Source organism: Scardinius erythrophthalmus (genome assembly GCF_964197995.2).
Source record: "Scardinius erythrophthalmus genome assembly, chromosome: 18".
NCBI classification, from domain to species: domain Eukaryota; kingdom Metazoa; phylum Chordata; class Actinopteri; order Cypriniformes; family Leuciscidae; genus Scardinius; species Scardinius erythrophthalmus.
In genome coordinates, this window is record NC_138238.1 from 13,258,525 (window position 1) to 13,284,384 (window position 25,860).

General features: G+C 36.5%; 1 protein-coding gene across 1 annotated transcript; it reads right to left on the bottom strand.

Moving 5' to 3' along the window:
* Positions 1 to 1,164: 1,164 nt before the first annotated feature.
* Positions 1,165 to 14,601, bottom strand: dusp3a (dual specificity phosphatase 3a). Its single transcript, XM_081392074.1, has 3 exons — positions 13,970 to 14,601; positions 7,793 to 8,019; positions 1,165 to 1,931 (listed from the first exon to the last, which is right to left on the bottom strand). The coding sequence occupies exons 1-3, from the start codon at positions 14,134 to 14,136 to the stop codon at positions 1,723 to 1,725; spliced, it is 603 nt and encodes a 200-aa protein (XP_081248200.1). The 5' UTR covers positions 14,137 to 14,601; the 3' UTR covers positions 1,165 to 1,722.
* Positions 14,602 to 25,860: the final 11,259 nt, after the last annotated feature.

The following is a 25,860-nucleotide window of genomic DNA, read 5'->3' on the forward strand; positions in this document are numbered from 1 at the left end:
TTCCAAATGAAGTGATGGTGGTTCACTTCAAAGGGGTCATATCATGAGAAATCTCATTTTGGGGGTTAACTTTAAGGAATCTAAACTTCCTCCCCAGTCCAAAAACACCCTTTCCTAAAGCCAAGCTACAAAAAGGTCTCATTCTGAAATGTTTAACATTTAAGATGCCAGTACTTTAACATTTACACATCAACATGGCTCAACCAGTCCCAGAAAAGCTACATGGACAAAGTATGATAGATCCTGTTATTTCTAAACAATAGAATAATCATAATAATGATAAGAGAAATGTTCTGTGTTGTTGTTGTCTGCCTGTATTTCAGTGTGGACCATTGAGTGAGCCTGCTGCAAATATGCTGTTATTGAAGGACAACCATCGGTAACTCATCAATCTAACTAGTTTCATATGCAAAGAGGATGCTTACATAGACGTCTTAAAGGCACAGCAGCAAAAACGGCCTGTTTAATTGGATTACCGTTATAAGTGTACCTCTGGGAAAATGATTAAATGATAGAAATATGTACGATATGACCCCTTTAAAACCTGAAACAAGCCAGGAATGCAGCAAACCGAGTCAATTCCAGTGCTAAAGCGATGCTGTTTAAAAGACAAAGCTGGGCCCGAAGTAAACCTATCTAATTCAACAGCTATCATTAAATATCTACGCTCCACATGCTTTGCACTCCTTCCTCTGATCTTTGAACTAGCAGTATAAAGGCGCACAAAGCCTCTGGGGTAACAAACCTTGTGTAAGGGCACATCATTAGGCAGTTGGCATGGCAGAGGCTCTCCACCTATCGGACGTGTCTCTCTGGTCAAGGCTGACTGTGATCTTGTGGTGGACAAAATGTGGCATGAGACTTGGCAGTGAGAGACAGTGATTCCAGAGTAAAGAGATCTAATGGGGCTGATTCATTATTACTGCTGCATAGAACCGGGTTGAACCTGTTTGTAGCGTCTGTTGAAGCCGAGCTACAACATACGGTTGGCTTGTTGATTGTATGCTACCATTTGTGGAATGTTAATTTATCTCATGTTAAAAGAGTGATTGGGTTGTGTGCTGGTACACAACAGTTTTGTCCTCCTGTTTAGTCCTGATTTAAAATGCTGGAAAGCCATCAAAAATCTGGCCTTTACATAGTTCTGTAAATGAGTTAAAAGGTGGATTTCCGTGCTTTTTTATACCTAAATATCATATTCCTCCACATACAAATAGGAATGGGTTAAACAATCGCAGTATTTCTGGCAAATAGGAGCCCATAGGATGATTGTGCTCTACTTTACAGATGATGTTTGGGCTAATCTGCTCCAAAAGTTGAATTTGTGAGATATATAAATAGTTGGTAATCGGAATGCTTTAGGTGTACCTGGTGAAACACAGACACTGATTATCATGGGAAATATGCAAAAGCAAAACAGTTGTGATGACATATAAAATGCTACCCTTGCTCCTTCTACAGCCTTAATTATTCAGTAAATTTCCCTTTACCAGCCAGCTGGAAGCAGGAGTAATTATTCAGGATACTGACAACACCTCAGGTGACCGTGTGTGTGTGTGACAGTGTGTGTGTGTGTTTGAATACACTTTGTATACCTCCATGCATATGCTCTGGATGTATGAATACATTCTGTTAATATACTTGGAAAGGAAATATTGTGCACACTAGTTTGACTGTGTGTGCCTGTATTTGTGAGTATATGTGGGGGTAGAGCACATTCTATCATTTGGTCTTCAACTTGCCCTCCTTCGCCAGCTTTTCGTTGAGTTGGCATAACTGGCACAGGAATCCATCATTCGGGCCGATCTCTCTCTTGTGTCTTACTGTAGCTGTGGCAACTCGTACATCCATATTGTGGCGGAGCATGAGGTAAGCGATGACGATGGTGGGCGAACGGCTGTAGCCCTCCCGGCAGTGAACATACACCTTTCCTAGAAGAGAAATAATTTAAAAAACAATTTAAAAAGGCAGTGTTTGGAACGCTACCCAAGATCTCATCCTTTGAGGATACAAATGTGGCCTCTGCCGCAACATCCGTTTTATATACTACATTGCGAACCTACTCAAGTCAAGTCACCCTTCAAACCAATTCCCATCCAAACATGCAAACACACACGTACACATCCATTATTGACCTGCCCACTCTCCTAGAGGAATTCACCTTGCCAGCCCTAGCTGTGCTTATTTGGCAGATACAGCAGAGGATCTGAAACCTGATGCCTCCTCCACCAGCAGCCCCACTTACTTATGTTCTCCCGTGAGTCTTTGTGCTGTTTATGTGTCAAGGAGATACTCTTCATTGATTTCTAAATCTCTGCTCCCTGTAGATCAATGTAGAGCTACATATTTTCAAAATCGACTAGCCAGTTGGTAAATTTAAACTAAACATTAAGGATGTCCTGTTTCCAGAAACTGTGCATGTTCACATAGGACACTTTCTTGGGCTGGTTGCACCAGCTGGTACAAATCTTCTTGCTCGGATGGACAGTATAAATAACATTTAATACTGACAGTATAAAATAATATTTAATGTCTTTAAGTCCATTCACAGCCAGCGATATTTCTCTAATTAAGTTGTGAAGTGTTTTTTTTTAACGTGTTCTTATTAACTGCTTTAAAATAGATGCTGTTAACCAAACCACTGTCAAATCGTTTAAAGGGGGGGTGAAATGCTCATTTTCACTCAATCTCCTGTTAATCTTGAGTACCTATAGAGTAGTATTGCATCCTTCATATCTCCAAAAAGTCTTTAGTTTTATTATATTTATAAAAGAAAGATAGGCTGTACCGAGTCTTTCCGGAAAAAAACGAGCGACTGAAGGCGGGCCGTGTGGGCGGAGCTAAAGCTGTGCTAACGCGCCGAGCTAACAAGTTGCGTTAGTAACACAAAGACAGAAGCAGTTTTACTCACCGGCTGCGGTTCCAACGCACAACCGCGAACCTTTATCATTGTGACTGCTCGATCCTTAAGCATTAGACGATCTGCAAATCCGTCGATCTGGGCTTTGTTTATAAAACAAGCATCGTCGAAATGCAGGGAACAAACAGTCTGGCACAACCTCCGTTGATGCTCTGAAAAAACAAACTCCATCCACTGCTCCCTTAACGCTGGGTTCTTTGGGAATCTGTGCAGGGTTGTCTTGCCCTGGCAACCAAAAACCCACTTCTTTGGTGACATTGACTTCCCTAAAGCCGAGCATAGCGCTTTGATGGGCGTACTGCTTTCGCTCTCTCGCTCTGGTCTACGAGTGCGCGCGCACCCGCGATCTTACCGGAGAAGTGCCCTTAGGACCCGTATAAGGAAATTCCGCTACATCTGACGTCACACATGCCCATACTCGAAAAAAACTTTCCGAAACCTGTGACAAACCGGAAGGAGCATTTTTGGAACAGAAATACTCCTTCAAACGTACAATTTAATTTTTGAAACTTTGTCCATGTTTAGCATGGGAATCCAACTCTTTAACAGTGTAAAAAACTCAGTATGCATGAAATAGCATTTCACCCCCCCCTTTAAATTAAGTGTAAGAATGAAAACAATATTATCTAACATAACCACAGTGAATAACTGTATAAGGCAAATTAAGTTGTATGCGCATGCCTTAAAAGCATAAATCTGTATTCAGATTTCAGAATGAGCACTTTGACATTTGCAGTATATGTAGCTCACTCACAGTTGTAATAATCAGGGAAAATTAACTACATTTAATAAATAATCATTAATATGCTAAGGGAATTTGCATTGTAAAAATGTAGAGGTAGACTTACAGATATAAAAACGCTTGTTTGGTAATGTTTACTCGTTGAAATCAGATGTCATGAGAAATTCAGTTCTTTATTATTAGTAGTATATTTAAGATTGTAACCACGGCCTCTATATTTTTGATAGTAATGTGTTTTTATAATATTGCGTTACTCCCTTTAAGAAGTAACTAATTACTTTTTATGGAAAGTAATATGTTATGATACTTTTGCATTGGTTTTTCTCACCTGGGCTAGGCATGCTTGTTTGTTTTTTAATATTTTATTTTATTTTATGTTTTTTTGTATAGGGACAGATACAATAAACATAGATAAAAGTGTGACAACAGCCATCCAATGCGTGTATCACAGTGCTTGTACAGTAGCTAAAGCTAATTTGCAACACTTGTCCCTAGAATAACAAAAAAAGTTCTTTTTTTGGCAAATGTAAAGGCACCATAAGTGAAATGAATTGGCCTCAGTCAGAAGGAAATGCAAATTCATGCCTAAACAGTAGAGGGCGCAGCTCAAACCTTTGTAGATTACCATTCTGGATTGCAGAAGAATTGGACACAGGAGAAGAAAGTACAACACTCTTAGGCCCTTTCCTAAATGGCACACTTCATATGTTCTTTCGGTCTTGTGGACTTACAATGGCTGCCGAGTGCGCGCGTCCGTTAAGTCCAAGTAGGGTGTCCCATTTGTCATCTTAGGTTTCAGAAGGGTGCTCGCGAGCGCCCCCCCTTTGAGGTCGATATGCGCCATCAATGCACGCTTTTGCCGAGCCCGAACTGTAGCGAGCTCCGCAGCAGACTTCTTCCCGACAGTCAAAGCGGCGTTACGTCACGAAAGTGCGGACTCGTAGTAAGACCGCAAGTGTTTAGGGTGCCATTTGGGACAGAGCCTTACTTCAGCAATAAAAAAAACACACAAATGTGATGTTTATCCAAAGTCATTTTTGCATAATATTGCCATATATGATTGAATTGGATCGTCAAAGGACAGTAGCAAAGACATTGGTTAATAAAATTAGATTAAATACATGAAGTATATTTGTGTTAATAAGCATTTAATTATTGCAGGTTTACATAATATTCTGAGTTTGTATTTCACAATTTTTTATTTAATTTAAAGAATACTGAATCTGTTTTTGTGCAAGTATCATATTTGCACAGCCACACAACGCCTATGCACCTCTACGCAAGTGACTTGCGTAACTTATTTGAAAAAGTAACTCAGATATTTCATTCTAAATTTAAAAGTAATGCATTACTTTACTAGTTACTTGAAAAAAGTAACTGATTACGTAACTCACGTTACCCCCAATACTGACCATAGCAACGTGAATGGCTTCTCAACAATTTAACTAAAACATTTAACTATTTTAATTTGACACTATTTTACTGTCATTCACATAAAATGCATTTTTGCATTTCATTCTGCTGCTTTGACAGATTATTGCGCTCACGTCTTTTCCTGCATCTCGCATAACACGGTTTTCTAAAAACACAGTCCCCAAGTTAAAAAAAGTTAAACTTTTAACAAACGTATTTCTAAACTTTGCATTGTTTTCTCATTCCACTGCCCTGCATGTCACAAAAAATGTTTTGTGTGAATGACATTACCATCTAAACTATATTCTGAACTTTGGCCTCTCAATTCTTATCACTGAAACATAAAATTGCAAGTCTACTGCTCAAGATAATTAATAATTTTAGGCTCACCATAGTGAATATGGGTAAGGCAAAAATAACGTTTTTATTTTTTATTTTTTATTTTTTTTAAGTACTCACGTAATGGAATCCTGCTAAATAAAATCCTCCACGGTGCACCTTTAAAGCACCTACACTTAAAACAAGAATGGATCTAAGACTAGTCGACAAATCGGCCATCGTGACCCAACCCAATGCAGAGCATATTTTTAAAACAGATTCAGTGTGACTCAGAGGCAGCGGGAGCACTCAGACCTTTATCCCTCCCACAGCTCATTGTGATTCAGCCTGCAAATTCACCAGATGACATCAAACCCACTGTAAGTATGGCTGTCGCAAATGTCACAGCTAAGCTCAGCCGGGCTGCGAAATGGCAGCATATATTCTAGAGGTTTTGTTTCAGCTTAAGCTCTCAGTGAAAAGATTAGTGTCCTCCCTCGACCCAGGCTTGGCGTCTGATTTACCGCTTACTGGGCTCCTGCTGCCAAGATGACTTGCAATTAAGATGCTTTATAATTGCTCCTCTGTGTTAGAGATGGCATAAAATCCATGCCATAAAAGATGGGTTTAAACGCACCAATTAAAACGACTGGTGTGAGATATCTAGGGATAAAATTTGTGTATAGGGACTACCAGATCCACTTTGGGATACATTATCCATGGATACATATAACATTTCAATAAAGTGAAATACTGTATTCTTTCCTTTCATTTTTTACATCCTGACAAAGCATTAAAAAAAAGACAGTGATACATACAAGAATGCTGGCATAAGGGAAAAGGGTTGGTGTAAAAATAAATAACTTGCCTTGTTAGAGAAAGGTCAAGTTCTAAATGCCACAGCATAGTCATGCATGAAATTTTACTCCGCAAAGACATCGCTGGCTTAGTACTTCATGAATTATCAAGAATCTGTGTTATTTTAAAGGGATAGCTCGCCCAAAAATGAAAATTCTGTCATTAATTACTCACCCTCATGTCGTTCCGAACTAGGGCTGCACGATATTGAAGAAAAATGTGATATGCGATAACTCATTAAATAATGATGTTCGATATGCGATACGATAATGCTTAAAGTGTGTAAAATAAACAAATTATCTTTAAAATATATTTTAAATTATATGATCTTCATATTTGTTTCACATTCTTTTTGTGACAAGAAAAAATACCTACAACTTCTGAAAGTGAACAGCAGTGTTTTACTGTAGCATAAGAAGTGTTATTTTAACATCAGTGTAAACCACAGGGTTTAGGGTTTCAGGTTATCCTACATTAGGTTTATTTAACAACAGAAACTGAACAATTAAATGTAAAAATAAACACTGCTTAGTTTTCACTGTATGAATTAAATGTATACTGATTCTTATTAAAGCTACAAAAGTTATTCAGCCAAGAGCGGTGATTTTCTCTTTGTCTTTTGTTCATGACCCCAGTTATTGCAAGCCGTTGCGATATGCATATCACGATATATACATTTGCGATATTTCAATAATTTCTATATATTGTGCAGCCCTATTCCGAACCGTAAGACTTTCATTCATCTTTAGAACACAAATGAAGATCTTTTTAATGAAATCTGAGAGATTTTTGTCCCTTCATAGACAGCTACACAACTACCACTTTGACGCTTTAAAAAGTTCATAAAGAAATCGTAAAACTAATCGAATGAATTGAGCGGTTCAGTCCAAATTTTATGAAAAGACACAATCGCTTTATACAATAAACATTGAATTTAGGCTTTTATTCACATATAAGCATTCATCAACTCACATATCAACTGTGGGAAACGGGAGCTCAAGTATGTTCTCTTGACAAGCGAGAACCAATGAGGTTCATTCTTATTCGCAGAGGTTTGTTCTTGCGCGTGTCAAGTCGGTTCAGTTGATGTGCTGTTTATGTTCGCTGATCAATGTTTATATGTTAATAAAAGCCTAAATTAAATATGTTAATTATATAAAGCGATCGAGTCACTTCAGTAAATTTAGACTTAACCGCTAAATTTATATGGATTAGTTTTACGATCTCTGTATGAACTTTTTGAAGCATCATAGTGGTTGCATACCTGCCAATGGAGGGACAGAAAGCTCTCAGATTTCATTAAAAAGATCTCCAGTTGTGTTCCGAAGATGAACGGAAGTTTTGTGGGTTTGGAACAACATGAGGGTGAGCAATTAATGACAGAATTTTTATTTTTGGTCGAACTAACCATTTAAATGGACTGAACAAGATTTCTGTAATATCTTGGGATAGTCTTATTGGTGAATTGGAAATGCTTTCTTTATAATTAATTTATATAGGTCTAAAGAAGACAAAAAAAAGAAGAGGGACGAGCAACCAACCTTTTCCATGTGCCATAGCCTTATCAATGAAGTCTGCCGCTTCCTCAAAGAAGGCACTGATGTTGAACTGCTCAGTGTCATTGGCCTGTATGCCATGGTATGTGATCCCAGTTCCTGTGTAGAACTCTGCATTGGTGTTCACGTGCATAAAAGAGTTTCCCTCTGCGACATTCAGTATGTGTGTCACACCCGCCCGCTGCAGACGCATCACATTCTGGGCCACAAACCTGGGGAGAAGAAGCAGAGCATGTGTGAGACTCACCTGGAACACACAAACCAATTTAGTAATGGTTTGTGGTAGTGTTGTAGTTGAGACCAGCTCTTTTGAGTCAAGACCAAGACCAGAAGTGAGTTGAGACCGAGTCAATGAGAAACCAAGAACATGAAATATGACGACATTGTTCATTTTCAATTAAGCCCTGTTCACACTGTCAGCAACCTACAGCAACAAACAGATGTGGCCGTGTTCAGTAACACAACAAAGTTCATGAAGTTTCTAAAAAGTAAGAACACAAAACAACAATCTTAAAGGTGCTCTAAGCGATGTCACACGTTTTTTTATGCCAAAACATTTTTTGTCACATACAGCAAACATCTCCTCACTATCTGCTAGCTGCCTGTCCCCTGAACACACTGTAAAAAAACACGGTCTCTGTAGACAGCCCAGGCTCCACAAACGGCAAGAAATACAAACTGGCCCAGCCTGGACCACGAAACATAACAAACAGTGTTCCAGCCAATAAACGACAAGAATGATTTGGGGGTGGGGGTTGAGGGGTTAGTGCGCGTGAAGGGGTGTGTAGGGAGTGGGGGGAAGCATGAAGAGAAAAGTTAGCTAGAGGAGAGATGTCCTGGACAATGACTAACGTTAGAATTATATTCTCTTGAATTTTGATATGGCCGACGCACGACCAAAGAGACGACGTTCCGATGAACAAATAGCAAAGAAGAGGGAAAAGGAGAAGGAACGTGCAAAGTCCTGAATTTACATCGGAAAAGCCTCCGACTCGTTCATGACTGTTTCAGGAAGCACGGAAGGGAGAGGGAGGGGGAGGGGGACGGGATGAGGAGGAGGGAGGGTCGAGCTAGCCTCCATTTTGTTTGACAATACTTCAAACGTCAACAAGAAGTGACGTCACCCAACATCGCTTAGAGCACCTTTTAACGGTAGTGATGTTCATAAACATTACCATGTCAACTAGAACTAGGAGAGCCAACTAATGACCAACAAGTCCAGCGACAGAGTGGCGAACGAGGCTCGAAAGTTGGCCATCACAGCAACATTAGTGACATCAACCTTTGGTGATATGACAATGTTTTTGTTTTTTTTCAAATGATGCAAATGAGCCGTGCTCACAATTCAACATCTACCATTAGGAGTGAAGACACTATTCATACAATTTGTCTCTGCCCAGTGACAAGTTATAAAAATTCTTGGAAAACCATGTCATAGAAATTGTTGCCATTCATTTCTGGCAGCAAGAAAACTTTGTCTTTAACAAAAATAAAATAAAATAAAATAAAGACCCGTTCCTGTTTATTATAAGATACATGCTCAATTTATGTCGTCTGCCTCCTTAAATGCTCAAGCTCTTTAAAGCAGGATGGATTCTGATTCATTTATCAGCTAATAAAAATCGTTTTGAATGTGATTCCAATTGTTGTGGTGTAAACTCTGCTATTATTTTAAATTGATAAAGATTTTTAAAACTATATCATTATAGTTATAGTCCTTTATGTGAACATGCCTTAACATCTTATCTTTACCAGCACTATCTCAATTGTAAGATCGCTGCCAGTGTAAACACAGCATTATTCACAAACATATTTCTAAAGGTAGGCCTAGATTAAAATTTAATGACATTTCTCGTGTTCTTTTCTTTCACTGCTGAATCATTAATTATTGATAAACTGTTACGTAACCCCTTATGTTACGTACATGTTTACGCATTAGCGATAAACAATGGCAATCTGCACGTTCTCAGTTATAGTTCCAACAAACCCAAAACCCTGCCAACCCCACCCCAAAGCCTCAACTACGGAACGGCCTGCTGTGTCTAGTTTGAGATTGATTGGAGTGAATTGTGGAGCCGCTTTTAGTTGGCAGAGATGTCGGCCGATGTCAGAGGGGCCCTGGAGACAGCAGTGTTCTAAACCAGAACAGACACACCAAGGAGATCTTGGCTGCCGCCCAGAGGCATACAAAGAGCCATAGGCGTCCAGCGTAGTGCCCAAAAATAGGACTTTAAGTCTACAGAGAGAGAGAACGAGAGATGAGAAGAGAGCGGAGCAGAAAGCTCTGCAATGTAGTTGCATTGTCTATTTTGCTTTAGCACCTGGAACTCTTTCATTTTTGTCTGCTAAAAATCCAGCCTCTTTATGTCTCTCTCGTCCACTCCTCAGCGCCATCCCTCCTTACAATGCAGAAGATGAATGACTGCACATATGGGTAATGGAGAATAGTATATATAGTGTATATTACCTAATACAATTAAAATACTTATCTAAAATTATATATGACACTATATTTACACAGTATAAAATATACATATATATAAAAAAAACTAAATAAAGATTAAATTTGCAGCCCTTTTGGTTTATAAGTGGAGGATGCAGCGGCCCATCAGTCTCTGTTTCTGCCAGCAGCGGAGGCTCTTCAGTGGTGATGAAGTGATGGACTCTGTTGCGCCGCCCAACGCCCATAATTCAAACTCTCCCCTAACCAGTGAGTCTGTCTATATGGAGCCTTTGCAGATTGTGGTCATATTTCTCCCTGTGTTTGTATATGTATGTGTGTGTGTGTGTGTGTGTGTGTGTGTGTGTGTGTGTGTGTGTGTGTGTGTGTGTGTGTGTGTGTGTGTGTGTGTGTGTGTGTGTGTGTGTGTGTGTGTGTGTGTGTGTGTGTGTGCATGAGAGAGAAAGAGAGAAAAACAGAGAGAGAAGGTGTTTGCTTTGCATCTTGTTCACCTGTCCTGCACTCTGTTCACTGCAGTCCCTTCACATGCATTATTAATGTAAGTCTTACAAAGAGTGGTGTGCAATGAAAAAAGTGGCCCATTGCCCCATACTGCACCTTTACATATGGTAAAAGGTTCAAATCGCTCTGAAGGTTACTTTTAACATGAACTGATAAAAAAATGTTAGTAGTGACAATGATGCACAAATGCTGAAAACATTATCAATAAGCAGCACAAGCAAACTTTTAGGATTTATATATAGCCTAATCATAATGACTTTATATTACAAAAGACAGTATCATTTAGGTCATATCCTACAGTCATAACACTAACTGAATAATAACCCCAAAGATTTGGCACACTCTTATATCTGCACTCAGTTTCACTCTTATAGCTGCACTCAATCTGAACAAACAACAACAGTGCAGTACATGCTGTACGCAATGTGGACATTCAATCTTATCTAGATGGGTAATTATGGATGGGATCATCAAATTTCAAACATTATCGTTTTGTAATAATAGCCCTAATATACAACAATGTAAATCACTGTGCAATTTAATACGAGTACTTTTTGTGCATACCGTGCATATTGTGTAAAAAAAAAAAGAAAAAAGACAGCAGGATTTGTTGTGCATGGTGTACTTGTCTATAAAGTGTATTCTTTTAATTGCATCATATGTGTGTTTTGTTTATATTGTAGACTATATCTATGTACTGTATGTGTACATATGTATCTATCTATCTGTCATATGCTCTTATTAGAATTGAATATAAATAAATCTGGAAGCTACAGACAGGGTGGATACAGACATTAGCAGCTCAGTGAGAATGTTTTGTCAATATCTACAAATGACCATATGTAAATTCCTGTTGCTCGTAGGAGCACAGACTAAGCCAGGCACATCAGACTGTTGTTTTTTATGCTCAAATTGATCTGTTGTTACACAGAGATAATGTGCTTGTTCTATAGTTATCCAAACAATGATGTTTATGTGAGCTGATTTATTACACAAATAAGTGATACTGAGGAAATCACTCATAAAACATAAGAGTCTATGTCCAAGATGTGTGTTGTTTACAGTCTAGCAATGGCAATTAAAGGGATACTCCACTCTAAAATGAAAATTCTGTCATCATTTACTCACCCTCATGTTGTTTCAAACCTGTATGAATTTCTTTCTTCTGCTGAACAGAAAGGAAGATATTTAGAAGAATGTCAGGAACCAGACACTTTTTGTTACCATTGACTAGTATATTTTTTTCCTACTATGGAAGTCAATGGTACCAAAAAGTGTCTGGTTACTGACATTCTTCTAAATATCTTCCTTTCTGTTCAGCAGAAGAAAGAAATTCATACAGGTTTGAAACAACATGAGGGTGAGTAAATGATGACAGAATTTTCATTTTAGAGTGGAGTATCCCTTTAATGCATAAAACAATACTCCAACCATTCAAAATATCAGTTGCCATTACTAACTCAGTTTCATTATAGAAGTAAACACTATACTCAATAATAAACCTTCATTATTATTATTATTATTATTATTATTATTTGAAATCTGCTCAGAATATTTGAAAACCTAAGAGCATTTCACGCAGCCGCCATTTTGAAATCGAAAGCGAGGCTCCGGTGGGAAAAACCCCGGAAGTAAAGATAAACAACAATGCCTTTGGACTACCAACCTGAAGCTGCTGCCGCGATTTACACTTTTGGATGTTAATATCCAATATAGGATATGTATATAGTTCATTCCTGCTTCTTTTTTTACTTTCTGAATTATATAAAAAAAATATATTATTTATAAATGAATTTCACTATATATAGTCTAAAGTATGAAAGAAATGTATGTACAGTTTTAGAATTGACACAACATCATTAAACACAACAATACGCCATCGCATTCACGACTCTCCTGTGATTAAAGGCGACACTTCCGGTTTTCTTCCCACCGGAGCCTCGCTTTCGATTTCAAAATAACGGCTGCGTGAAATCAGCGTATACAAGGGGAGATAACACCTCTGTTAATCTGCCAAATAGGCACAATCATTCGCAAATGCTAACAATCACAAAATGGTCAAATTATGGACAATTTATGTACCAATTTTTTTTTTTACATTAATTAGCAAACACCATTGCACACCTGCAGGTGATAGATGCATGAAAAAAAAGACCAAATAAGTAGGGTAAAAAAATCTACAAAAAAACAAGGAACTCCCACACACTATTAGTACTTGCAAATGAGTATCGACTTTTTTGTTTAGCAACGTTGTCTCACGACCTTCATACAAATAATATTCAAACTCAATCCCCTTTAAAATAATCACATGACCAATCAATGTAAAGATCCATTTGTAACCAATTAAGCTCGGTTACTGAATAGGCCTACATAACACCACATCATGATAAACAGGTACAAACATAATTGTGAATAATATCAAAGTTAAACTTTTTTTTTCGCATGTCATGTGATCACATTTTTTATTTTATTTTTCATTGACAAATTTTGATTTCATGGTAACTTTAACACCTGAAAATAAGTTAATTAACTCAATCTGACTACCTTTCGGGTTATCTTAAAACCAAAAATAGTGGAGACAGTGGACGTGTCTCGGATTTTGAGTCCAAAATCCCAATTATACAAATTTTCATAAAAGTTTATTTTATTTATGATTCAGTCATCTTTCGAGATCGATGCAGTTGAATCGGCAGGAAATTTAATCTGTGAGTCGAGAAAATGAATGACTTCACGTTAAACCCCTCGTTTTCTCTTTGTGTGACAGAGAAATATGCACTTAATATGCGTTAGTAATAATTTAATACAAAGAAACACGTGACTGATGTAAGACTGAAGCGATTTTGTAACCAGTGATCTCAGAGATAGCAAGATGTTACCGATAGAGGACAGTCGTGGAGAAAAGCAGCTTCCCTTGCAGACTGACTAGCTATGTAAACGTTATCAAAAATCTCCTGGCTTCGTGATTGTTCTCATAGGTGGAGAGGTGACACACTCCCATTCACTGGTTTGTTGTTTCGCACCTAGACAATGTAAAAGATTCGCCTAGTACTGAGAGGTTTTATTTATTGATCCAGCTACAGATCAATTGCCAGTGCCACCTCACGAATCAACACATTTGACCAAGAGCTGAAAGCAGATACCTGTCAGTGTTTTCCTGCTATCAGAAGCAGACGAGTCTGCATGAGATCGTTTGAACTTACGCATTGCCGATGTAAATCCTGGGAAAGACCTCGTTGAAATGTTGTGCTGGGAGGCTATAAAACCCGCTGCCGTTGGACAGCAGCTTGTTGAGTTGTTGTACAGTCGCCTCGGTGTCTGACACGGTGACTTCCAGTGGTACCTTCGCGGGGCTGAGATGCTTCTTCATGCTTCTGTCCTCCTCCCAAAGCAAAAAGAAAGAAAATAAAAAAAGAAATAAAGAAACAACAAGTGTCTAGTGATGAAGATGTGACAGCTTTCGAGAACCCAGCATTTTATTTCCCTCCCCTCTCGGTGTTATTTGCGAGCTTTCTGAACGCTTTCGCAGGCAGACAGACACACCCGGACTCGCCCACCGGCGGTCTGATGTGATGCTCCGGTGATGAGGTCGGTAACAGAACTGGCGGAAGATGGCGACAACGCCCCGATACACGAGTCAATGAGAGCGGCGTTAAAGGGGACTATTCTCGCTCGTCAAATCCATCCACATTTCAGTCAGGTTAGACAGTATTTTGCACGTGCATATCGCCTGTCGTGCGTAAAACAACGTCTTTAAAGCTCATTCTCCACACGTAATCCGTTTAGTGTCTCCCATTGATCTAGTAACACTGAGCATCGACCCCTCCCTTCATGTGAGGCTAGATTTGTGTGTTAATTGATGTTGTGACAGCCAGGCTTAGTAAAAGTAATTAAGATTATTTATTTATTTCTCTCTCTCTCCTTTATTAATCCAACAAGTGGCTTTTAACCCACATATTTTAACTCTGAAACTTAATTTCTGCTTTATTAGGTCACTATTGACAGACCCTGAAGACAATTACACGAGCTCCAATTAGGGATAATGTGTTTTTATCTGGACAAAATGTGTATTACAATAGAAAGAAAGTTAACTAAATATTGATGGAGTGACATAATTTGTGTATGAGCATAAAATGTGGGGATATAGGCCCACAGCCACTTGCATGGTTTCAAACAAATACATATGGCTCATGTTTTTTATTTGAATCATAGCCACACTGAAACTGAGATCCAAAGTTCACATATAAATGAATTTTATATTGCCTTACAGTAAATTTTCACTCAGGATATAAAGTGTATTTAGCGATAGTCATAGGCATTTCATTTGAAGAAATGTATAGCCCTTATTTCCATCATTTTTCATCTTCCATCCTCGAGTGTCATTTTCCAGTGTTGCTGTTTCTTTTCATGAACCACTTCTGCCTTGTGCATGAGTATTATTAAAATAAATAATAATGCATTGTTTCATGAAAGCATGTAAACAAAAATATCCTAAATTTGTAATTATCTATTAAACCACTAGAGGGAGTAATAGTACATTTATTGGATTTTGAACAAATCTGCACAGAGCATTTAAAAAAAAAATCTCTGAAAAACGAAGTGGATTAAGGGTCAAGACACAATGACAGGGAAAGAAACTATATTTTCTCTACCTTCTTAGTCATGCATGTTTATTCTAACTTTAACTTCCTTCAGTCATGGTTTACTGGCTTAATGTTCATGTAGAAAAACAGCTTTTTTCGAAAAGACTGATATGACTGGAGCCCTTTACATTGTATTTTATGTTTCTCAAAAATATGTATTTTTTTTAAGTTTAAAATATTTTTATTTGACCAAAACATTACTAAGTGCCCCTTTAACTGATTTTTTCCCCATTGAAAAAAAAAACAACACACCTGAATTTACTGAACAAAATACAGGTTTTAAGAGATTTTAATTTGAAGTACATAAGTGAAATACATAAGTGAAGCGAGCAGTAGTGTCTTTATTCAAGCTGTCTTATGGAAAAAAAACTCAGCTTGACACAGAGTCCAATATACGACATTGGCAGAACAGCTGATCAATGAGAGAAAAGTGTTTAGAGCTGGTCTTGTGTCCAATAACAGTTGACCTCTGCTGTGACCTTCTGTTCTACAGTTGCATAAATAAAATCAATCTGACTGATTAGTCTGTGATTATATTTTGGAGTGGTAAGCTTAATGTTACTGCGAGGACACTTTTTTTATTGGAATGTCAAGTATAAATGTCATTGTCTGCATACTCATTGTGACTTTGCCCTGTAAATGACATGATATTACAATATTTGACATAGAAAGCCAGCCATTGACTGTTAAAATGAGGTGCCATGCAAGTCCATAGCAACGAGCCATATCAAAAAGATGCCAATTTATTTCACTTGTGTTTACATTTCTGACTGATAGAGTTCTTGTGTGGATTTCTCTTTGTAAAATATAGCCAAGGGCATGATTTGAATATTTTGGAAGTAATCTAGGGTTGGAGGAAGGACTGCATCAGTTCAATTGTCTTTTTATTGACAACTTGGGACTCTGTATGTCCATCCAATTATTCCTGGAAAAAACTAAACCACCTGAGACCCTGACAACACAACATAATACATGCATGATTTTTTTTTTTTAACATAATTATTTATATTGTTGTAATCACTTTTGATTATGTCGTGTAAAATAATCTTATTTTCTACAGAAAATGTTTAAAATAAACATTTACAAAAACATTTATAAATATAAATAGTATTTCTAGTAAATACAATATATATACATATATGTATGTATGTATATATATATATATATATATATATATATATATATATATATATATATATATATACATATATATACACATATATACATATATGTACAGTATATATATACACATATATACATATATATGTATATATATATATATATACACATATACACACACACACACACACACACACACACACATATATATATATATATATATACATATATATATATATATATATATATATATATACACATATATATATACACACATAACATAACATTATAACACAATTTACATTATACTATATAATTTCCAGCTTGTTGGTAATTTCCAATTTCCTTTTATAAGTAAACAAAATATTTTTCTTCAGAAAATGTAGCATATTAGTCCTTTTTTACTACTTAACGTTTAAAAATGATAAATATTATTTCTAACAAAAATAAAAAATGATTATATGTTTTATAGAGTTATGTTAAAGCTGCACAATTTCAAGCTTGTTGCAAATTTTAAATTTCCTTTTGTACATTTTGTCATATAAAAACTTTTAAAAATATAAATATTAAATGTATAAATACTATTTCTTGCAAATATAATTATTTATAGCAAATATAAAATAAATTTTTATTTTATATATATATATACACACACACACACACACACTCATATATATATATATATATATATATATATATATATATATATATATATATATATATATATATATATATATATATATATGAGCTTTGTACATTTGGGTTGCGTAGACCTGTATGTTTCTCAAAGAGACATAATGCACGTTACCCCAGGGAGCAACATGCCCTCATACCAAATCCGCATGTTTGTCTAGAGATCCATAGGCAGGGCCGGTTCTAGACATTTGGAGGCCCTAGGCAAAATTCATGTTGGAGGCCCCCCACCCCCAATAAAAAAACACTTGAAACAAATATGATTCCTAACCTTTTTATTTATACAACATTTAATTTTAAAAGCAGTATATTTTTACTTACACAGTACATAAGTTTGGACACATTACTATTTTTAATGTTTTTGAAAGAAGTCTCTTATGCTCATCAAGCCTGGATTTATTTGATCAAAAATACAGAAAAATAATATAGTGAAAATAGTTAAAATTTTAAATAATGGTTTTCTATTTTACTATACTTTATATTTCTGCATGCAAAGCTGAATTTAGTGCCACGTGATCATTCTGATTTATTATGTTAGAAATGGTGCTTAATATTTATTTTATAACCTGTGATACTTTTTTTCAGGATCTTTGATTATTAAAAAGTTGTTTTAAAAAAGTCTTCACTGTCACTTTTTATATATTTAACACATCCTTGCTGAATATTCCTGTTTTTTTTTCTCTGTATTTTTGATCAAATAAATGCAGGCTTGTAGAGCATAATAATAAACTTCTTTCAAAAACATTAAAAATAGTAATGGGTCCAGACTTTTACCGGTACTGTATGTACATATAAATCAAACTTTATCTAAGGTAATCTCTTTTTTGTTTAATGAAGATGTTATTGTTGTTGTTGTTATTTTGCTGTTTTATTCAATTTATTCACAGTTCCAGAATCCCACTTCAGTAGATGAGCATAAGTGATTTTATATTGCATTGCTACCTTAAATATGCTATACACAAATCAAGTGGAAGAGAAAGACACGATCGCTACTGAGCAGAAAAAAATATATAAAGTGATATTATTGGCGTAATGTCAGGAATCTAATCATCAGCAGAATTTAGAAGATAGACCCATAGATATGAGATCCTTTATTTGAAACATTTAAAAATGTTGTAGTGTGTTGGCTTTTTAACTTAGAATACAGACGTCTTGTCTTTTAATTGTGTAGCTTTTTTACTAGTCAGCTCCCGACGCGATGTTATTCATTGTACGCGCAAATTCAAAGCGTCGCGTCTTGGGCACGTTACGCTCGCGCTCTTTTAAACTCGTAATAAAGCGGTGAATGATTTTTCCAGAAATGACGCTGATCTACAGTACAAGTTTATATTTAGAATACATTGCAATCACTCCAAAATAGATGACGACAACTCACACACCTGCATTATGAGATGTGCTTCTTTGTGTGCTTATTAGGCTTTTGCCTCGCAGCACCTGATGGATGCGTTCTTTACACATAGAGAGCCTAAGTCCCGCCCCTCCGCTTCCGGCTCATGGGACCTTACTTCGGAAAAAATATGTATGGAAGTCAATGGCGAGAGATAACTTATCTTTTTATTCCGTCTGAACTGTGCCCTGAACTACACATATGATGTTTGTCAATTTAAAAGGTAATTATGAAAGTCAAGAAAGTCGCAGTTTGTCATAAAACAGAAGAGTAACGTTTAGTTTTATGTGAAAATCGCTCAATGAACTACATCTCTCGTCTCGCACTATGTACGTCACAAGATCCGTTGCTCGTATGTGTGTATTCTGGCTCAAAACACTCAGGCATGACGGCGTAACGTTACGATTATAATGTAAGACTATAGAATAAAATGACAGACGTTAGCTTCAGTAAAGTTAGCTTCATTCATTGAGAGAAAAGGTATGACGTCGCATGTGCGCCTTCTGGGTTTGTAGTCTTTGTAATTACGTATTTTCACAGTCTTATACCTCAGCAGTTTTACATCAAGCTGCGACTTTCTTGACTTTAAAATGTATCTTTTAAATTGACAAACATCATATGTGTAAATCAGGGCACAATTCAAACGAGATCAAAATATTTGTTGTCTCTCGCCATTGACTACCATACAATATTTTTCCGAAATAAGGTCCCATGGTGGTCGACCGGAAGGGGCGGGACTTAGGCTCTCTATACTTTCAGAAGCCGGCACCCGCTTTGTAACGGACACATTAATTGGTTTAACTGTAGTAATGTAACAGTCTATGGTTAAGATAAACATCGTCACTATTTTTAGTTAATAAATAAATATTGAAATAAATTGTAGATAGGACATTTGTACATTTTTTTTTTTTTTTTTTTTGTCCCTCTGTCTGGGCCCCATCCAACCAATCGGGCCCTAGGCACGTGCCTAGTTTGCCTTTGCGTTAATCCGGCTCTGTCCATAGGGAATGTGACTACACCATTTGCATTCTGATTAGTTGGAGCAATAAAAATATATTGCATATATAAAACAGTCTGCTTTAAACGTTCAGTGTGAAGTTAAATGTCTCCTCCCAGTGTATTTGGCCCTATGATTCTTAGACCTAAAGAAAAAATTCAAGTATTCAGGAGAAAATCTCACTGCAGTAGTCAATAGCATTTATCATCCAGTAGATGGCACTCAGCTCTAGATTTTTAATGGCCATTTTTTATTCGTAAGTGCACTTAACCACAGAGGATGTCACCAAAGCTGAGGATGAGCTCTAAGCATGTTATTATCATAGCAAATCATGTTTTGCTAAATACAACACAGCGATCATTCTGATTGTGACCTTGGCAATGGCATTTTTACTTTCAGCGTTTGCTTTCATCATTGCTGTCAGATCCTTCTGGAAGAATATATGACTAATAATGACCTTCAAGAAAAATAGCCCCCCTGAGACAGCACTGCACTATATGAGACTCGTGCATAATCTTACCATCTGTTTGCCGAGGCACCTGGAGCAAAATGACAGCAAGGAACAGAGCCTGACTTTGCAAAGAGACACCAAGAGAGTTTCAGAGACTCTGATACTGACCTCCTTGACTAGTGTCAGCTTGTTGTGTGTGGCTGTATAATGGGCGCATGAATCTAACACTTGAGAAATGAGGTCATGACACTCGTGTTTGTCATTGAGATGAGGTCATCGGGTCCACAGCCGTTTTGTTCAGTTGTCAGACCTGAGGATTATAATGTTTATTTTGAGACAGTGAGGGTTAGAAAAGATGCATTTATTTTTCTGCATTCTGTTCTTTTTTGAAATAAACACCACACATGTTTAAAACATATTTAGCCTTTACCCATTAAGGTTTGACCATGAGATCAAAAACCATAATGATTTTTTTAAACCCTTATAGAAGATGTTGTGTGCCCAGTACATGTGGTTACATTTGTAATTTAAATCTGTGGTGATTTGCACTTTCTTTGAACCCCCTGCGTTCCCTCTCCTGCTTCACTGGTGCATACCTAAGCAGCGGGACATTTTCTAACCTGAATAACACAGAGCTCACAGAATCTCTGCACATCCTAAATGTCTCACACACTGGATAATTCATCATTTCATAATTTATTGTGATTTATGATTTCTTTATATTTTAAGGCTTAGGTCACATATTTAATATAAGATCATCTGCACATCAAATAAATTCATACTTTTATTCAGCATGGATGCATTAAATTGATCAAAAATTACAGTAAAGACATTTATAATGTTAAAAAAAAGATTGATTGAAAAAAAACAGAGAATGCTGTTCTATTGAACTTTCTATTCATCAAATAAACCTGAAGAAAAAAAATATATCCATAAAAATAAGTTTCCATAAAAATATTAAGCAACACAACTTTTTTTAACATTGATAATAATAATAAATGTTAGCAAATCAGCATATTAGAATGATTTCCGAAGGATCATGTGACACTGAAGACTGGAGTATTGATGCTGAGAATTCAGCTTTGCCATCACAGGAATAAATTACATTTTAAATTGTTAAATAGAAAACAGTTATCATCAATCGTAATAACATAACACAATATTGTGTTTTCACTGTGTTTTTGATCAAATAAGTGCAGCCTTGTTGAGCATAAGAGACTTCTTGCAAAAACCTATAAAAAATCTTACCGACCCCAAAGTTTTGAACAGTAGTGTATAATTTTATAGTACATTGCAATATGTTAAATTATTAATGTTACTATAGCTTATAGGGAGTTATTATTGCATTATTCAGGGTACGCATGTTTTTTTGTGTTAAACAGTTCTCATAAGAGAATTAAACACGTTTAACTAAACTAAATACATTTTGACAACCGATACCAGATATACTGTTGCTCAAATAAACAAGTGTCTCCAAAGTTGTCAACACAATGCTGATATAACTTGATGCAGTGGTGTGTTTTTAAAGCTGAAACACGTTGTCAAGGGAGATCCCTCATTAGTGACCCTGGACCACAAAACCAGTCTTATGTGTATTTTTTGTAAAATTGAGATTTAAACATCATCTGAAAGCTGAATACATAATCTTTCCATTGATGCATGGATTGTTAGGATATGACAATATTTGGCCGAGATACAACTATTTGAAAATCTGGAATCTGAGGGTACAGAAAAATCTAAATATTGAGAACATCGCCTTTAAAGTTGTCCATTTCTATTGGCGATAGTGCTGCATTCATTCACAAAAATAAATGTTTTATATATTTAAGGTGGGAAATTTACAAAATATCTTCATGGAACATGATCTTTACTTAATATCCTAATGATTTTTGGCATAAAAGAAAAATCTATCATTTTGACCCATACACTGTTTTGTTGGCTATTGCCACAAATATACCCGTGCAACATAAGACTGGTTTTGTGATCCAGGGTCAAGAAACATAAATCGCTTCAGCTCTCGGTTTGTTTGCAGTAGAAATCCCCTTACCGCGTTTTTGAATGTTAAAGCTAAAAGACAACGATAAAAAAAGTTTATCTAAAGCACTTTGCACCTTTAATAACAGACGTCCTCTTATCAGGCTAGTACAGAAATCCATAGGCGTCTTTTGTGTGTTGTAGTTATTAGAGTTCTAACAAGCCAGACCAAATTAGAACGAATACAATAGTGGTCTTGTTGAACGCAAATAGCTTAGTTTTTCTTTTAAAAACTGTAGCCTATTAGTGAAAACAAACTAACAAAACTGATTCTGTAGAAGTGTTGTGATGTCTCTCTTCCTCTCATCACCCGTGCCATGAAACAGTCCCCATCAGTACTCTACAGTTTTCCACATCATGAGTTCAGTATGTAACCGGCCCTGAACACACAAGCCCCGATGGCTGTTTCTCAGAGCTCTCTTATGTAAGTTGAAGGCTGCACTTGTTTTCATTCTCTGAAAGGGCTGTATCTTTGTATCTTTGTTTGAATCCAAATTGATGACTGTTCTGTCACATGAGGATTCGGTCCTTGTAAGCACAGGGTTGAAATAAGGCTACAATTATCTTTTGCGGGTTAAATGCTTGGAAACTTTAATTATAAATTTTTTGACACCAAATTGTATGTTTCCGAAAATATCTCGCTGCAGTTTAAGAGGAAAGATCTAGAGTGCAGATTCTGTTCCTTTAAATAAAAAGGTTCAAAAGAGCTACAATCTTCAGACTGCAACACCCTTCTGAAAGAACACAGGATGTCACACCGACAAGGCTAGACCGGTGTAATAGGCCTGTCGGAAAGAGGTTAGGCTTTATTAGGTTAGCCAAAGGGGCAAGTCCATATTACCTTCCGTCTCCGAATGGCTTAGTGTGTCTCAGTGGAAAGATTACCAGGCTTTATTGGCTGGACACAACAATAAAATAAAAAAATAACCCAAGCCCCTTGAACCTATTACTCTGGATTTATTTAAAAACTCATGGGAGTTCAGCACAAGTTCAGTTCTATCTAAAGCTTTTGCAAATGTAGTTTGTGTTATGTTGCCAAAGCCAAGTCCTGTGAAAATGCTACCCAAAATGGACCTAAAGTAATGTGGTGTTTCTCATAATTTCTTCCCTCTTTAAACAGTATGATAGGTTTGTGCAAAACCACCGCTTGGCGTAAGCACTGTACACGTGACAGTCCATCTGAGCAGATGTTCATAACACTTAACTGATGCACTAAAAGCATTAACCTTCATTGTATTGACCAAAAAAAAAAATGGTGAGTAAATTATGACAGAAATTTCTTTTTCTTTTTTTTTGGTGAACTATCACTTTACATTTTAGCATTTCAGATTGATCTCCTTATTTAAATATGTTTGGGGAACAATAATGTCCCGAATAACAAACTATTTTGTAATAGAAGTGGAATATTTGTCATCACATTTTTTGTACATTTACAATATCGAATTCAAATGACATTACTGAAAATATTTATGACAATTCTGAAGAGTTTAGCATGGTAATGGATATTACAGTGTTAATGTATTTGGTCACGCTGATGCTGCACAAATAGCATAAAATTATGCCTAGCAGATCTATACAGGTGGAGCTGGGGAAGGTGGAGGGTTTCAGAGGAACTCTGAAAGCAATCTGCAAACTGTTACAGCAAACACTGACCAACTATTTAAATGTTGAGCAACAAGCTCATTGGCTGCAGATGCAACAGAAACCAATCAGCTTGTGCCATGTAGTTAACAATGTAATTGTCTGTGTTAAGGACCCTGTGCCATATAGAGTTTCATGACTTGGTATATAAAACATAAATAAGTTAAATTCCTAGTTTCAGTAATTTCCTTTCCATATCATTCCACAAAGTCCATCTGTGATTTTTTTACAAGCAACATCTGCTGGATATTGTCACTGCAGCCAAGAGTGAAGCTTACAATATATTGATTTTTACATTAGTCTCATAGAAGAGCGATCGACATGCTTCATTACTCTGAATCAGTCTGAAAAAAACATTCATTACTTGAAATAAAAACTTGAAATTTAATTCGTTTTTTTTTTTTTTTTTTTTTTGCCAAAGCAACATTTCTCATTTTCATTTAGCTTGATGTACTACAAACTAAAATTGAAAAAAGTAATACAAACGATATACAAATTGAAAAAAATGACAAAAGCATAATAAATTTACTAAAACCTTAACTAAAATTAAATTGAATTAAATACAAAATAAAACCATTCAAAGTATTAACTATAATGATACTAAAATGACTCTGCTCTGAATGTTGAAGGCCGTGTGAAATTCCACGTAAACAAAAGTAACACTTATTCTATCCACTCCATTGGCCTCTGGTCTGTGCTTCTATCTGCTTGTGTGCATGTGTGTTTGCGTGGCATGCCATGCTCTAACCTTGAGTGTGCCAGGCCTTAGCGTGCCTGGAAGCTCAGATCTATCTTTAGCTATTTCTGGATTGTTTTTCTAGTGGCCTCCTCCTCCTCCTCTTCTACTATCCCTTCTTCTCACTGCTCGCTCCTTCTACTGCACACTGCAACTGTTACTGGGCAGATTGGTTGAAGTAGTTCTGAGAAGCACATGCCACATGTTTTTGTATGAGAATGAATGACTGTACACTCAGCTGACCCTGATCTCAGGCAGAAGGGAAGCTGTCAGCTGGAAGCAGTGCACTGACGCCTCTCCACGGCCTCCGCACATGCGTGCTCATGTGCTGACACGAGCTCCACATAAGTGATGCTTATTATGAGTGTATCTGCATGTGCTGGAGAGGAGAGAGAGTTGATGTGTGTGTGCTATTCATCTTTAATTGTTGGTGCTTACAGAGGAGTTTAACAAACGGGAAATGTCCTGCTTTAGCTTTCAGGTTATCTTTTAGTCTATCAATAAATCTGTCTGTCTGTCTGTCTGTCTGTCTGTCTGTCTGTCTGTCTGTCTATCTATCTATCTATCTATCTATCTATCTCTAAGTCTGTCTAATCTTGTGAGTTGAACTTGAGCTACATTCTTATGCTACAGAGGATATACCTTTGCTAATTAGAAAACATGTTAGAACTAGTAATGATGACATTTCTGAGATGTTATTGGAGTACAAAAATTCAACATGATTGTGTAATATTGCTTTTATACTATGAATCTATAAAAAAAGATTCTGCCCATTCACATCAAGAGCGATAACTATAAAGATAATTATATTAGTGTCAGAGGTGGACAAAGTACACAACTTCCTTACTTGAGTGAAAGTGCAGATACTACTTGTCAAATATTACTCTGTTACAAGTAAAAGTTGTAAAGACCGATTTTTATTTAAGTAAAAGTACAGAAGTACTCGTTTTTAAAAGTATTTAAGTATCAGAAGTACAAAGTAAATGTCAATGCATTGTTTTATTATTGTTGCATTGTTGTATGTAATACTTACAGTACCTTATGCCTCTGAATCTATGCCTGCCTACCTACCCTCATATCAATATAACATTTATTTCTAGAACACAGTTCCAGTAGTGGGATTGAATGTGAGATTGAATAAGTGCACTCGATAACGTCCAAAATGGTTTCGGACACCCAAATGGCTGTTCCCTCAAATAGTGCCCTATTTAAAGTTTTTGGACTTTTAGTATGAATATGTTAGTCTTACTGTTATCTATAAGCTAGTGTGCACCAAAACAATGACAAAATTCGCATTTAGAAGACCAAACCCAACGTTGAAAATGAAAATCAGGTTGATGTCAGAATCCAATGTCAGACTGACGTTGATCTCCAACGTTGGACAGACGTTGTA

Coding starts and splice junctions, on each gene's coding strand:
- dusp3a (XM_081392074.1), bottom strand. CDS start 14,136: ATGAAGAAGCATCTCAGCCCCGCGAAGGTACCACTGGAAGTCACCGTG. Junction 8,020..13,969: donor AGGATTTACATCGGCAATGC/GTAAGTTCAAAC, acceptor TCTTCTCCCCAG/GTTTGTGGCCCAGAATGTGA. Junction 1,932..7,792: donor GGCTATGGCACATGGAAAAG/GTTGGTTGCTCG, acceptor TTTCTCTTCTAG/GAAAGGTGTATGTTCACTGC.